Source organism: Meleagris gallopavo, chromosome 8 (genome assembly GCF_000146605.3).
Source record: "Meleagris gallopavo isolate NT-WF06-2002-E0010 breed Aviagen turkey brand Nicholas breeding stock chromosome 8, Turkey_5.1, whole genome shotgun sequence".
Classification (NCBI taxonomy): domain Eukaryota; kingdom Metazoa; phylum Chordata; class Aves; order Galliformes; family Phasianidae; genus Meleagris; species Meleagris gallopavo.
Window position 1 is genome coordinate 29,410,121 of NC_015018.2, and position 16,536 is coordinate 29,426,656.

At 41.3% G+C, this 16,536-nt stretch overlaps 1 protein-coding gene across 1 annotated transcript in view; it reads left to right on the forward strand.

Annotated features, from left to right (window-relative positions):
* LOC104912059 (dedicator of cytokinesis protein 1-like) overlaps window positions 1-16,536 on the forward strand; it is a 33,446-nt gene that overhangs the window by 12,182 nt on the left and 4,728 nt on the right. The window contains exons 5-9 of the mRNA XM_010714839.2: window positions 8,059-8,144; window positions 8,334-8,490; window positions 11,586-11,626; window positions 12,862-12,952; window positions 16,243-16,362. Coding sequence (XP_010713141.2) covers window positions 8,059-8,144; window positions 8,334-8,490; window positions 11,586-11,626; window positions 12,862-12,952; window positions 16,243-16,362 — 495 coding nt within the window. The remainder of the gene's footprint in view (window positions 1-8,058; window positions 8,145-8,333; window positions 8,491-11,585; window positions 11,627-12,861; window positions 12,953-16,242; window positions 16,363-16,536) is intronic.

Below are 16,536 nucleotides of genomic sequence, written 5' to 3' on the forward strand. Positions count from 1 at the left end.
GAGGGTAATTTTATAGCTAAATTTATGGCCTTGTGTTTTCTTGATGGAAGAAAACCAGCTCTGTGTGGAATATTTAGGTGATTTTAAGAAATGAGCATCTTAAATGTTTCTCACAATTGTTTTTGCCTTTTGAGAAGAAAAATGTCTGGTGCTAAAGTCAGATGCGTCCTGGATTGTAGATAGTCAACATGTATTTCTTTTGTCAGTACTGCTGCTTTCTTTATGGATGTAACACTGCTGTGACAGGTACAGCGCTAGTAAACCTTGTTTTATTGCATTTGAAGTGAAACATTATGTCAAACGATATAATCAATCTATCCATTTATAATTTTGCAGATAATGTAGTTATATGCGTGCTGGGGCTCTGAGATGGGTGTTTGAGGCATGAAGGTCACCAGCAATTTCTTTAGTCCTCAGGGGTGCACCCTTTCAGCTCTCACAGACCTGCAGAAACTGGATGTATGCAGTCATCCCTGGTGTACTGTCACTGGGTCACCATTTACTTCCTCGTTGCTTCTCCAAACAAGGAGAGGGGAGCTGACCTTGCCTATGAGGCAGACAAGGCATTTGGTCCTCCAGTCTTTTCATTAGGTGTAACTTGTCAGCCCCGTTCAGCATCAGACCTTGTCTGACATCTCTGAGCCATCTGCATGCAGCCAGCAGAGGATGTGTTCAAAATGCCTTACAAATCCCATAAGAGTTGTCTGCCTGCTAAGAGATTCCCTATAGCGTCCCGTTACAGACCCTGGTAAGGCTTAGTGCTAAAGGTTTGGAACTGTGAGCATCACAGGCCGGTGTCAATCCAAGTTGGCTGCAGCCATATGGAGGTTGAGGTATGACTGGAACTGCTCCAAAGAACCAAACAAATGCAATTCCCCTCAGCTTCCCAAACTCTGACTGTTTCATCTGTCTTTCAGACAATAACTTGTTTATCAACAGTAGTGTTTGATGTCTTCTAAGTGATGGAAATAGATATAAAATTGAAATATTACCAGTACCTAGGCAAGTTTTCATACATAATCTGCCAATGTAACATACAGCATTTTGGTATGTACGTGCACCAATTGTTACTATCTAGTCTTGCTTTTAAAGAGAAGTTCAAAACCGAATGGTTGGCTGCTGTTAAACTAATCTGCCAGAAATCCAATTATCTAACCTTATTAGTCACATCAGCAAGGGTTTAAATTGGCTCCACTTCTCCAGCAGATGTGCAAACCTCATGATGTGTGTGGGAGGAATTTGCAGAACTTCTATGATGCCGTGATGGCTTGTGTTTTGAACAGACAGCTTTCCCCATGGCTGTTTTAATTTCTGTATGAATTGGTAAAACCAGTAACAGGCAGAATGGGGATTTTGCTCTTCCACTATATATAGCCCTGAGAAGCAGCAGAAGATAAATTCCCCTAAATTAAAGGCTGACTGAATTAAAAGCTGGAGTTACCCGTCTTTGTCCTCTCCCTTTTATGGTGCTTTGAAGCATTATATAGGCTTCAAAGTAGCCTGTACCTCAAAGCATGAATCTGATACTAAAGTCTGCGTGAGACTGAAGCTTCCCCGTAGAAGAAAATGCCTCCTCCTCCACTCTGCTATTTCCCCTTTGCTTGTTTTACTGGTAAGCCCTTCAGATCAAAGGGAATATGTCAGATCCGCAGAAGCCATGAAAGAATGTTGCTTTGACTGTTCAAGGCCTGGTCAGGTGAGCGTGATGGATCCCGTGGTGACAGCAGGAGAGGAGGTTTGTCATGAAGCAGTCATTCCACTGAAATGTGGGATTTGAAGCATTAAAAGCCCCAACCTCTTACTTTGGCAGCCTGTTCCTTCCATCTGTCACTTCCTCTAGTTCCATTTCTTACGAACATTCCAGTTTGTTTGCCTACCCAAAACTTTAACTTGCCTTTTATAAACCCGTTGTGGCTGATTTAATTCTGCTTATTTTGAGCTCAGCCAGTTCATGGAGAGGTGCAAGTGTAGGATGTGGTACAAAGCATGCCGTGGAGAAAGCAGGAGGCAGAAGGAGATGCTTGTCTTTGGCAGAGGGAGACATTCGACAGGTTCTCCCTATCTCTTAGCACTGCATCACAATCTGATTCCTTTTCATTGTTCTGATGCACATAAATTAGTAGAAGTAATTATTTTAAGAGACAAAGATAATTAGTTTACAAGGTAAGGGGTAAGCACTTCTCTAGTATTCATTCTCCAACGTTATGACACATCTCATCAAATAACGAAGAAGGAACAGCCCTCACCTCCAAAACAACCCCCCCCACTCTGCAGTAGTGAACATGCAGAAGTTACAAGTCCCATATGTCTAGTTTTCAGGCTGAGCAGCATTATTAAGGAGGATTGTCAAAGTGTCCAGTGGTGTTAGCATCAGAGTTATAAGCATGCAAGATACAGCTTGTGTTCTTATGCTGTAAGAATAAGGAGCTGTGTAAAAGCAATGGTCTGAGGAAAGAGCCCCAAAACCAGAACAACACATCTGTTCCATTTTATACAAATTGGAAAGCCACTTAGCATAATAGAGCCATTGCCAAAAAGATAGAAAAATGATAGAGAAATGCATAATGAATGAATGCATAATGCAAAATCATATAGAAATGCATAATCAATGAATGCATAATACAGATGATTGCTAAAATAAAACTATGGCTGCATCTAAAGTACCTCGAGCTAATGTTCTGTTGTAAAGAAAATTAAATGAGGGAAGATGGGAAGAAATGAGGGGAAACCCTTTTAATTCATTTCCAGCATTTAACAATAAATCCTAGTGTCATGGAGGCAGCGATACCAGCATTTTAATTTGCTCTGTAATTTCTTGTTGGTTATCAATGAGTTTCAAACTGATATAATTCTTCTTAGTTAGCTGATTTACTTGAGTATCTATCACGTTTTACAACCTGAAATTCCATTTTAGATCTTTTTTTACCAGCTCTGAACCCTGCGTTAGCCTCCCCCTCTCCATGCTATGGATTTGAGCACAGAACAGAAGTGATTGAAGTGTAAATGTTTAAGTTTTATTTGTTTTCTGGTCTTTCAGGATATTGGTATTCTTCCCTCGCCTCACCTAATAGCAAGGGAAAAATCTGATGCAGTAAGTCCAGAAACTTCCCAAATCCCTTCGCATTAAATGGCCACTGGACCTGTTTGCTGACCAGGATGCTCTGGGAAAATAGGAAATGGAAGATAAAACTGCTGGGAATTGTCACAACCTTTGTAGTGGCCTCTTAACAAAGTTTCACAGGATCTTTGTTATTTCTGCATTAGTGGTGTTATCTGTCCCTTGAATCTTATATGGAAAATTCATTATTATCCCATATCTAAACAAATTTATAGCAGCTTGGAGGATTGAAAGACATCCTCATCTACAGCTAGATTAAATTGTCAGCCAGTGCTGCATTTACAGCCTGCCCACACTTTAGGTAAACCTAAACCCAAAGTGATTAGTTGAGCAGACACTTGAAGATGCTTGATAGCTTTCATTGATTTGTAACCACTGTTTCCTCAGTATTAGAGATTGTAACAGACAGATGAAACAGTGGATATACTCTATGCTAAAGTTCATGCACACATCCTGAAGGGAAGCTGAGATCTCAATCAGAATCAGCTGCAAGGATAAGTTGATAATAATTTCCTGTAATCTTCCTAGCATCGCCCCTCGAGCTTTCGCTGCCAAGAGATAGATGTGAATCTAGCTCATCACTAGTGCCAGATATATCTCCTAAGTCTCCAGAAGGAACTCAGCAAGTGTCACTGGCTGTAACAGGAACATTATAAATATGGTGCTCCTACACTGGAACAGGTTGCCTGAGGAGGCTGTGGATGCCCCATCCCTGCAGGCATTCAAGGCCAGGCTGGATGTGGCTCTGGGCAGCCTGGGCTGCTGGTTGGTGACCCTGCACACAGCAGAGGGGGTTGAAACCAGATGATTGTTGTGGTTCTTTTCAACCCAGGCCATTCTGTGATTCACATGGGAGTAAATTCCTTTGTTATAACTGCAGTCCTACCTTGTGTTATTTTATATGCTTATACTTTTAAAGAAAGAAGAGGGAAGTTGGAGTTATTTTCATCTTATGGCAGATGCAGCATCCCAGAGCCATGTGCTCATGTGACTCCATGGCCCCATTCTTTCCCTGTCGTGGAAGACCATAGCTGTATGAACCATGCTGTGTGCCAAAGAAATGTTCTTTTGTGGAGAGAAGAAGGAATACTGACTGTGTTAAGCAATGTTTAGTCATCTGGGTTGAGTGATCTGAGCCACATCATCTCCTTGATAGGTGTGAGGAATGATCACAGAGCAAGGGATGCTGTTAATGGTTCGTTCCCTTAAAAACCTCAAAATGCCACAGCTCGGTTCAACCCAAGAGGGCTGGCACAACAAAGCCAAGATTTACAGAGGTTTGAGTAAAATTGATATCAGAAGAACAGTCGTGGTCTTGTGTGACAAATGTAATTGCTCTTCTTCATATGACTAATCTCTTCCTAAAAAATACATCACCTACAGGGCTCCTGCTGGCAGCAAGTGTCATTTTTCACATTGGTATGGAAAGTCAATTTCATTCTGGTCTCATTAGAGAACATGAATTTTGTGACTTCTCTGTTTCATCGTCACATTGCCTCACTGTTTTATTTGACACATCCTTTTACTGTGGGAACGTGTTTCAGCTTGGGGTTGCCTCTTAGAGGAGGTGGATTGCATTATTCTTCCTTTTCTCATTTTCCTGTCATTTTTTGAATTATGGATTCGTGGTATTAAAAACCTTATTTCACTTCACTTTCCATTCGTTCCTTCACAAATAAAGTAGTGGAACAGGTTACCCAGAGAGGCTGTGTAATCAGCCATCCAAGGAGATCTTCAGGACTTGGCTGAGTTACAGTTGGCCTGCTCTGTGTTGGAAATGATTTTGCATCACCTGGGAGTTTGGACTAAATGACCTTTGAGAACTGTTCCAGTCAGCATTCCTGTGAGTTTTTTGTGGATGATTTGGGGTATATAGAGAGCACCATTGAGATTATTTCATCAGAGGTTTTGGTTTTTCATCTCCAAAACAGTCAAGTGTAATAGTAAAAATTGTTTAAGGTAGAATATTTGTAGTTTGGGTACTTAGTTGATTTTATCTCCATATGCACCACACAATCTCTAGGTAGGATTTCCTGACAGCTCACAGTTAGGTTGAATTGTGCACGTTGTTAGCCTGTATCCCAAATTTGCACTGAGCAGTAGGTGAGCAGGACGTTTTCTGCAGTTACTCATTATGATAGCTCAAGTCACTGAACTCACAGTTCAGTGTTTTTTATTTCTCACAGCAGAGTTTTTTATTTCTCTGTTCTTAAGACAATTCTGGCAGACTGCCACACGGAATGGAAGAATAACTCCCAGCTCCAGTGCAGAGGATGAAAACTCTGGGCTGGGCTGTGAAGATAGGAGACTCTGAATGTTGGTGAAGCTGATGATGAGCAAACTGTGGAGGGTTTGAAATGGAGACAAGTGCCCTGATCTGACTGTGGGTTTTCACAGTACAGTAATAGTACCCAAATTACTATAGAGCCTGGTAAGGTATTCAGAGAGTGACTTGTTCTAGTAAAGAGCTGTGTTTTGCAGTTCTTTGGTGTAGTGTAAACAGTCAAGCTCTATATACCAGTGCACAGTTCTGCCTATAAATGATTCATATTAACCAGGCAGGAGCATCTTCATAGTTGGTAGCCGCATTTTGTATGCAGTCTCAGCTTGGCCAGAGAACGCACGTTCCCGTGTTCCCAGCTGCTGGGCCTTGAGCAGAGCAGGGCTCTGCAGGAGGGCAGGTGGGCACCTCCAGCCCTGGGGCTGAGATGCTGCTCCTCACCCGCAGTGCTGCTGTCTTTGTCCTGTTCTGCTCACAGTTACCTCGCCGTGTGCATGCAGCAGTTGTTTCAAGACCGAGGCACTGTGGCAGAGCTAAGGGCAAGTGTCTGCTTGATATTTGACAGAGACATTATGATAACCTGTGTTGGCAGAGGAAGAGCTGCGTGGGCAGAGCGCAGAATGCAGTGTGTTGGCAGAAGGGCCGGCAGTGGACGGAGCTGCACCTCCTCAAAGTGATATAAATTAAGGTGGTATAAAAACGCTCTCTTGTCGTCAGAGTTTCATCATGACACGAGTCTGTTGGCAAGGGATAAGTGATCTCACACTCCGTGCTGAAATAAATACGCCAGCAGAACTTTGCATTGTGGGCTAGAAAAATGCAGCACCTCTAAAACCAAATCAAACCCAGCTACTGGCTGCAGATAACGGCTCATTTTCTCCAACTCCCCTTGGGGCTGACCCTGTGAAAAATACCCATCCCCTGCTGTCTCTGCTGCCCTTTGGTTGCTGTGTGTGCAGTGGCTGGGGCAGCAGCACCCTGGGGTTCCACACTTGTCACCCTGTTGGCACATCATGGCTAGGAGCAGGGCTCAGGCTCTCTCCCTCTGCACTGCCAGCTGGGGTACTTTGGGGCAGTAGTCCTTGCCCTGATGCCAGTTACCAGCCCTCTGCGGACTGCTGGCCTGGCAGGATGCTCCACAGAGATTTTTCCTCTTGGTAACGTGGGTTTTGATTTTATCTTTCAGCATAGATTTTAACTAAATCTTCAGCACATGACTTCCATTGCACAGTTTCTTGAAGCTGTGCTTCTTGCCTCCTTGCCGGTGTCCCTGGTGAAAGAAAAGTCAAATTTTACCTTCAGACATGCAGCAGAAGCCTGTGTTCTCAGTTACAGAAAGCCCATTCTGATAGGCAGTGGAAAGTGGCTTTAGCAGAGGAGCTAGGATTCTTGTCACTATAAAGCAGATGTCCTATGAGGTGGGAACAGTTTATAAAGAGCAAGCAATGCTGTTAGGGTACTGGGGACCTGTGTCACAGGGAAGGAAAGCTCACGGCTGGAGTTGGGGTAATGCATCCCTAGCTTGGAAGGCCGTCGTACCAGGCAGTCTGTTCTGTTTTCATTTGCATATGATATACTGTTAATATTAACTGCAGATGCAAAGTACATCTCTTGACATTTACAAAATGGTAGTACACTTTGTTCTTGCACAGGTGGCCCTTTGCTTCTCCTCTGAATAGTCAGGTACTGCTGAATCAAATGACAATGAAAAACCTGAAGCCAACAGCTCTGTCAATACTCTGCTCTGACTAATGGGGTCACAGTCACCTGCAGGAGGATCTTTTCACCCTGGCTCTTGTGCTGAGGTTTCTTGGCAATAAGTTGAATCACTGCTGATGTCCGTGCTTATTTAATGCAGAGGTAGGAATTAGATGACGAGATCGACTTGTCACATGGCAGCAGACCTAGAGTGATCCTTCCTCTGCTCATAGCTTGAATTCATTCCTAATCTGAGCCCTAGCAAAAGAGCAGCAGCAGTAAACCCCTCTGTATTCATTAAAACTATGAATTACCCAGATTGCATTTAAAGTGTGTTCTAATGCCTGCTTAAGCTTGTGTTATTTCTCCAATCAAAATATTTACTCTTAAGTTGTTTGAAACAGATCCTTCCTGCTCTGCAATGCCTTATGAATGGGTTTATTGAGTCATGCCACAGTAGGGTCGATACCTGTATGCTACAAAGGGATGGGATGTTAGTTAGCAGTGCTGGGGAGTTCAGTTGGCTGAGTGAGCCAACAGCCTGAGCAGCCTTTGGTGTTATCTGTCATCTCTACTGGAGCTTTCACAGTTCCCTTATTTTGCCCTTGTTTCTACTGTCATTTTTGCAGGGGACATTGTGTCTTTTTTTTTTTCCCCTCCTGATTTTCCCTCCCTTTATCCTTGTCATTAAGCTCCTTATTTAGTTTTACCTAATGCAAATGTTTAAGCTTCATTTAACAACACGACCAATGATTTCTTCAACAAAAAATCCTTGTAGGGCAGCAGATCATCGTGGATGGTCGAATACCAGAGTCTGCAAACTCTTAAAGTCAATCAAGCTTTAAAATAGTGGCAAAACATCTCACCAAGATACCCAACCAATCTGTGAGCCATTGAGACTGCAGTCATAAAGTGAAATATTTGCCATCTGATTATTTACGCTTGCTTTGTTTAATTATAGTTTGAAAATGAGATCATCACAAAACTGGATCACGAAGTGGAAGGAGGCAGAGGAGATGAACAGTACAAAGTGTTATTTGACAAAATGTAAGTGTTGATCGGCGGCGAGATTTATGTCACGGTGAAGTCAGGAGAGAGGGCAATTAGACTACAATGAACTTTGCAGCCCAGAAATAATTAAAATCTCTTAATGGTGCGCAATATTTAAGATTGCACCTGAGTCAAGGTTTTTTCTCTGTGTGTTTAACAAGGCGTGTGTAATTGGCTTTTTTTCAGTCTCTTGGAGCACTGCAGGAAGCACAAATACCTCGCTAAGAGCGGAGAAACTTTTGTCAAACTTGTTGTCCGCCTGATGGAGCGATTGCTGGACTACAGGACCATCATGCACGACGAGAACAAAGAGAACCGCATGAGCTGCACTGTCAACGTGCTGGTAAGCAGGGATCTCCTGCCTGAATCGATGACTTCAGCTGTGCACCCTTAGCAAAACACTTTGTTTAACGTAGAATACGCGTTAAGATTTTCATTCAAGTGTAGTTCTTTTTTCTCTTTCTTTTTTTTAATGAGAGCAAACCTGTGAAAACGTGGGTGATGACTTGAACTACTTTGAAGAAGGAATGATTCAGGACCTTGTCTTTGAGGGGTTGTTCATTGATATTTACTGTTTGCGCATGAATAACTCTATATAGAAGAACCCTATGGAAGAACAAAAGAATTGTTTGCAGTTTGCTATTGAATGCATGTATTTGCAGTTCCATTTGTATTCTGCTCCTGTATTCAGAACTTCTGAACAATATTGAATCATAGAATGGTCTGGGTTGAAAAGGACCACAATGCTCATCCAGTTCCAACCCCCTGCTATGTGCAGGTCGCCAACCAGCAGCCCAGGCTGCCCAGAGCCACATCCAGCCTGGCCTTGAATGCCTGCAGGGATGGGGCATCCACAGCCTCCTTGGGCAACCTGTTCCAGTGCCTCACCACGCTCTTAGTGAGAGTTATTAGTTCATGGGGAGGAGAAGCAGCTTGGTTTGTCCCTCATAGATACAAAATTTCCTTCTCTTCACTAGAGAAATTCTGCAGTGTCTGGTCTGCACTACAAACCTTGGTCTGTTTGGGTCAGAGGTGGAAGAGCAGGAGTTGGTTCATGGCACGCTCCTCACGCTTGTTGCTGGAAACATCAGAGGATGAGATTTTATTATTACCAAATCAGCACATCCAGATAAATTGTGTTAAAGTTTAGAGATCTCTAACGTACTGCTGGTTAGATTTGATGTTTTTCATTAGGACTCAGTACTAAACTGCTAGCAGTTGGGGAAACATAGCTACTATCTGCATAACGTTACCAACACATACTTCATTTCAATGTGTGGGGTACAGACAGTGCTTATTGCCTAATGCACTGTGGCTGATAGATTTCATTCAGGCTGGGCTGGAAAGATCTCAGTAAATAGTTTGTAGCTTTAGCACTTGGGAGTGCTGCAAATGGGCTCAGCTCATGCAGCACAGCCTTTTGTGCTGCAGTGTCGTGTAAGCTGTAAACGAAATGAGAGAGAGAATAGAGACATCAAGTCAGGGATTGGGATTTTATTTTTAGTTTGTTTTTCCTCTCTGTGCACATCAAAAAGCATCAGAATGTTTAGTAAATGGGGAAGGAGGGGAAACTCGGCGCGATGTCACCGGCTGTTGATGCAGTGAGTGCCCTTGGGTTGCTGCAGAAAGGCACCGTGTCCTCCTGAGCAGAACTGGAGTTAGAGAAACCTGCAGTTAGCACCAGGCAAGATAGAAAATAAAAGATCACATGCTTTACATGCTCTGAAGCATGACAACCATGTATAAAACTAGGGAAATTTCCTAAGGAAGGTGAATGGATTCATCTTTCCTTTCATTGTAATGCTCCTGAGATTCTTCCCAGTAATTCTTGCCATAGCAGCCACGGGGGAACTGATGGCACACGTAGGGTTTGGTTTTGTTTTCTCTGTCTCCTGATGGTGATTTTTGCCATCAGAATTCTTCAGGTGGTTGCAGGTGGTAAATCCTGTGGGTGATGTACTGCTGTCAAGTTAAATCACGGTGAGTTACCCACACACAGCCCTGCCACCCAAGTCTGCAGAAAATGGATGAAAGCGTCGCGGGGCAGAACTTCACTTAGTTTTCAGTAGGCATGATTTAAAACCTGAGGTTGATTTGAAAGTCTCGTTTGCCCTCCAGGGCCAATACAGTCTTTTCATCATTCTCCATGCACCTGAAGTGAAATTTATGCCTTTGCAAAATCTGACCCAGGGCCAACGCTCAGCGTAATTCCCACTTGAGGTCTCAAAAGAGTTCTTAATTGGGCCTTTAATAATACACAGGCTTTCACAGGATTAGGTTTGCCTGTATCGACAATAGTTTAAGTCAGAGGTTTTGATATGCACTTAAGCCAATGCTGATGTTAAGGCAAAATAAAAGCCCTCTCTCTTCCCTTGGCTGCTTGTTCCTACCTCTGCCAGCCCTGGCAAAGTATGTGCACAGCCAAGGGAGCAGACAGGCTGGAGGAGGGATGGTGCTGGAAGCTCATTCTGACAACACAAAATAATAAACGGAATAGGAGAGGAGAATTTTCTGGGGAGTGTCATTTCGTTTGGTTCAATTTGTCTTTTGAGTTCAACCCAAAACTAGAGAGCTGGCTCATCTGAAATTATATGTGCACTAAAAAACTGGTCCTTTGCAACTCAGCAGTGTAGATTCCATCACGCATTTTGGATCTCCTCAAAGGGGATGAGTTTGTATTGGGCTTATGCATGTACTGTTGTTTGGCTCATAAATGTTCTACTGCCTGCTCACACTGGTTTAATTTAGCACTGAAACACATAGCAGTTCAGTGGAGGATATAAATTTTTTTGTCATTTGTTTTCTTAGATTTTTTTTATTTTTTTACCTTTTGAAGGCGAACTTTAAATTAGATTCAGAAAAGCCTTTAATATCTTGCCCAATTTGTCATATCCTGTATTTACAATATTTGTAGTGTTAACTAGTTTATCTCAAGACCAGAGGCATTCAGACATTTCTGAAGGGAATGATGAGAATGAAACCAGATAAATAACACTAATCTAACATTTTATTTCAAAGGAAACTATTAGAATTCAGGGGCAGGTGATGTATTGCTCAGCTAAGGTTTAGAATTTTAAGTCTGTAGAACAACTGTTTCTTAAAAATTAGGGTTTTGTATGTTACAGAATTTCAACTGAAATGGAAAATGATGTGTGGCTTGCAAATGCCAGAAGCAAATATCTACTGGTAGTACTCTTGCAAATTCTTAACCTTTGCAGTAGGATAGAAGCCCTAATACGCTACGTCACAAAACATCACAGTGTTGGATTTTGTAAGTTAAAAAGCTTGGGTTCTATCACTAGAGGCAGATTTTGTTTTGCAGTTTTGAGGTTGATGCCATCCAACAATGAATTTTTAATTCATAACATGTTCCTTATGCATTTCTTACTGTGAAATCAAAGACTTTGTAAATATTTTTTTTTTTAATTTTTTTTTCAGAATTTCTACAAGGAAATCGAGAGAGAAGAAATGTACATAAGGTTTGTAAACATGACTGGTGACAAAAATCTGCTTGGCTGAGTGTAGCAAAATTGGAGAAAATTAAAATCTTATTAAGCAGTCAGTTGGGGACTGAAAGGAAAGATGTAACAGAAAAGCATCCCTTCTCTGGACCATAAGGGCATTCAGAAGCTTTTCCTCACTGAGAACAGTGAGCATTTGTAGTTAAACACATGAGATTGGAGGAGGGATCCAAAAAACAACTTCTTCAGTTTTATTATCATGAACACGTCAGCAGGCATGAATGTTATCACGTGAGGAACATAAGTAAGTCAAAAGAAAACTGACTGAAGAAACAATTTTCCTTCCTAGTAAGGTAGAAAGTATGTGACTTGGGGTAAAATGGGCTATTAAATAATAATGATGACTGATACTTACTTTAAAGCTTTTAGGAATCCTTCAAAATCTATTCTCTCACATAAAGTGAAAATGGTAATATGTTGTTGTGCTTTTTGTAAACCTCAGGGTTCCTAGTCCTCTATTTGTACTTTGGCTTAAAATTGGCTAGACTGTTGTGCTGCGGTGATGAAGCTTCTCTTTGACTGCTATTTTAGGGAGCTAAGTATTATTCATGAACTCATTCTCAGATGCTTGTTATCTATTTGGAAGACTTTTCTCTAGTAAACTCGCTTCCTATTGTTTAAATGGTTTTAATTATTGCTTTAATAAAGTGCAGAAATGAATAATATCTAGCAAAAGGCAGGATTAGGAACTGGACATGCACCTGAAGTCATGAGTCTGTCTTGAGCAGCAAATTGCCCTCCTTGGCAGAGATGTAAAGATAAGCTCTCACTGTCCATCTGCCACTCAAATTCTCTCATAATTCTGTTAACAAACTTCTATCAAAGATAGATAAATATTTTTAAATTCCCATTTTAAAATGCTGACAAACAAATGAAGATAATCCCCTTTCAGAGGTTTGATGATATTGAAGTTGAGGAATCAGACTTGTTTGTTTCTATAGCTGAACAATTAGAGCAATGTCCTGTGTATGGAATTCATTGCTTTTCACAAGTCGGTGGGAGAAAAGCTCAGTGGAAGTGCAGGTGGTCCTAAGTGGTACTGAACACAGAAATATGAGCACTGAGAAGTAATCCCAGGTGTACTTAGATGTTTAAAGACAACAGTTGTAGTCTCCAGAGCAAGTTATTTTGAATAAATTTGTAACATTTGATAGCCAACCTTTTTTAAGAAGGAATGCTTTTATTACTTTCAGATACCTGTACAAACTGTGTGACCTGCACAAAGAATGTGATAACTATACAGAAGCTGCCTACACATTGCTTCTGCATGCAAAACTTCTTAAGGTAAGCACTGACGTTGCAAGGTTTGGAAATCACTCTAGCACTAACCAATAGTAGTGTGTTTCTGTCACTCCTGCAGTCAGCACTTAAAGTCTGTGTGCTGTTTTAATTTCAGTTTAATGTTTTGCACGTGTAATTAATTCCTCAACGTGCAGGAAGCAAACTCTCTGCCATTAGTGTATAAATATATGTAAGTGTAGATATATGAATGGAAGCACAGTCAAGTAAAGACCACACATTAAAAACTGTAAAAGCTGTAATATAAATTTCCCTTAAATACCAGAATTATGTAGTGCGTGGAGGCATTTGTTTCTTATGCCAACAGTGAATGTTTTGTAAGCCTTGGGTATTATTACAGAAACTGTGCTAATAGTAACCCCTTTTGTAAGGAAGTGAATCTTGTTCCATGCTGTGAATTGTTCTTAGCAATCTCTGATTTAATCTGAGCAATCTCAAGAGAACTGGTGGTGTAAAATGTCTGTTTTGAGAAGTTGAGAAGTGGAGGATGTTAAATCAAGCACTTCTAAAGGATGTATGAGGAATTATTTGTGCCTCAAAACTGACTAAACTGCATCCAAACTATAGGAAGACTAAGTATGATGCAGAGCGTACGCGTGCAATTTAAATTAAGACACTTTGAAATATATTTACTATGTTTTAAAGTAAATAGGGCATTGTTACTCAGAGAAAAAGAGTAAAATTGGTCTGGAGAGTAAAAGCACAGTAGCAATAGCTTTATGCGTTATTAAAAGCAGGGACAGTTGTTGGACACAGCCTACTGGATGCAGTTACTTCTTTGATAATGAAATACGATGGGCTGAGACGCATCTCAGAGGGGTGAGGAGCTGAGGGAAAGCTTTGGCATCTTCATTCACACAGCCAGGTGTAGGCTCTCACCTGGGGTAGAAGTTGGAGCGTGTAACTGACTGAGTCTGTGGCAATAAAATGTCTCATGTTCCTACTGGAGACATAAAACACAACTGCCAAGTTGTGTGATATTTGCTTATCAGGCATTGTAAGAGTGAGCCTCACAGATGTGGTACAACATTGCCTTTCCCACGTGCTGCATTTCCTGGAAAAATGATGAAATGAATGGTGCCAAAAAAGTCACTCAGACTTTTACCCTTTTATTTTACTATGATATGAACCAGTAGAAAATGGCAGATACAAGGGTAATCTTTATTGCAGGCTTTCATCACTAAGCTGGTGGTTGTTTATAAATATACTTCATAGGTTGGAAATACTGTATTGTAGAAGTGCATTGATCTGTCTCCAATGATATCGTGGTACAAGTTAGCAGTGGGTGGAGGAGCTCAGTGCTACTTGAGATGCAGCCATATCGTGCTGTGTGTAATTTCAAGCAGCTGAGCTATTCTTTCAAACCTCGAGGACAGGATTTTCAACGACACTCATCATTCTCATATGTTGCATCAGATTGATTTTAATGGGATCAGTCGTAGGTCAAGACTGAGAGCTTTGAAGAATTTCACCTGTAAGTTTGCAAGTACGTTGTTTTCTCATCGTTTTCTCCAGATTACTGTGAGCTGATGACACAAACTTTGGAAAAGAGACTTTACGACGTAAAATAGTTTTAATTTTCAACCCCACTAACAGAAGATGGTGGCTCTTAGTCAACTGAAAAAAATGCCATTGCATCAGAGACTCACTGAAGTTTATCTGTTTCATAAACATGGCTTTGCAGTACGAAGCTGTACTGTCATCAGTAGACTGGAGAGTTCCATTGTGTGTTTTTTAGGAAGGACGTAAAAACGGGAAGGTTATAAGGGAGCCATAAACTATAAGAGAAGTGAAGGAAGGTTCTGCCAGCAAGAAATGTCAAGTGCTCTCTGGTTGGCTTGTCAAAAAGGGATCCGTTTGATTTGCATCAAATGACAGTCTTCAGGGGGGGGGAATGATATGAAAGAGCCTCCTGTGGTTGGTTAAGGAAAAGATTATAGGAGCTAAAAGCTCAGAGCTGCTGTCTGACATACCTACAGCGGGCAGTCTGTAGCCACTGAAATGTGCTGCCAGGGGCTGGGGTGTAATCTTCAGCTCCTCTCATCTCCAGACAGTGACAGAATGTGTTTCTGTAAGACACTGCTGTAACGAAACACGAGCACTGTTTGAGTCAAATATAAACATGTTGGCCAAATTAAAAAATAATTGGGTGAAATTTAAAAGTAGATGTAGGAGGTAAAACTAGATGATACGGCAGCAGTTCTGTGAAGAAATCTATGAGTTGATGATCCGTGTACGGATTTCTTCTATTCCAAAAGTTATTTTATTTTTGTGGCCAGTCTTCCTATAGTGACTTTGATTTTTCAGAGATGAAAGTGAACAGTTCTTTAATTTTATTTTTTTTAACTTCATTTTCTTAAGGCAACAAGCCATATTGGAGCACCTGTCCCTGTCTCTTTTTCAATCTGTGAAGTTTCATTTGATTTAATGGAGATATGTGATTTGATTTGATGGAGTTTTGTGAGTCTCTTAGGTATTAATTTCCTGCTAGCCTCATGAAAATAGATAGCATTGGAGAGGTAGGATATAGTATTAGTATCCTGTCCAGGGAGAAGGCTCCACTATAGTCTCATCTGCAGATGGATCCTGGGGCATATTGGTGGGAGGAGGGAAGGGAGATGTAGAAGCGATACGAATACTGGAGTCCAGAGGCTTCAGCTGTGTCTTTCCTTTACTGGTCCCCAGAATATGGAGGTGCAAGAGAAAGCCATCAGGAATTACATGGCTTTGTTGGGACTAAGGAAAGACCCATTTAATATCTTTGCCCTGTTTATCTGTTAGGCATTTGTCAGACAAGCAACTATTTGCAAGCGGGCTGTATGAAGCTAGTTGCACTTTTCCACACCTCCAAACATTCTCAATTCATTTTAGCTCTTTAATTTCTGTACCTCCAGTCATTTCCATTTGTGCTGATGTATCTAGGCTCCGGGGCATCTCTCAACATAAACCTGCTAATGTTCATTATGCATCCAGCAGGTTGCACCATCAGCAGGCCAAGGTCAGGCTCATCAAACTCACTGAGGAGAAGAAGCCACCTCAAGAAGCTTCCTTCCAGCTGATATATGTAATTAGCCTCCAATTATAGATACAGCATGGAAATAAATGGTCCTTGTGCCCAGGGAATCAAGTTACACAACCGTAATAAAATATTTGCAAGCTGTGATACCACTTCTTTAAATCAAGAATGTGTATTTTATTCAGCCTAAATTTACTGACACATTTCATAAATTCTGATTTGCCTTCATTTTTCCACTTTCTCTTTCTGTATGATTTAGTGGTCAGAAGAAGCGTGTGCAGCACATCTTACCCAGCGGGATGGATACCAGGCTGCTACTCAAGGACAGCTGAAAGATCAGCTATATCAAGAAATTATCCATTACTTTGACAAGGGCAAGGTAAAAAGAGGGAAAAAAAGTCCAAATATGTTTCTTTGCTTTTCTGTAACTTACAAGTTGAATAGTAAACGTTGTTTGCATCAACTGACCTTCAGGGAGTTTTAAATTTGTAAGTTGTTATATGGAGTGCTTTATGTGAGCGCCCTGCCAGCACTTGGAAGATAATAGTACTAA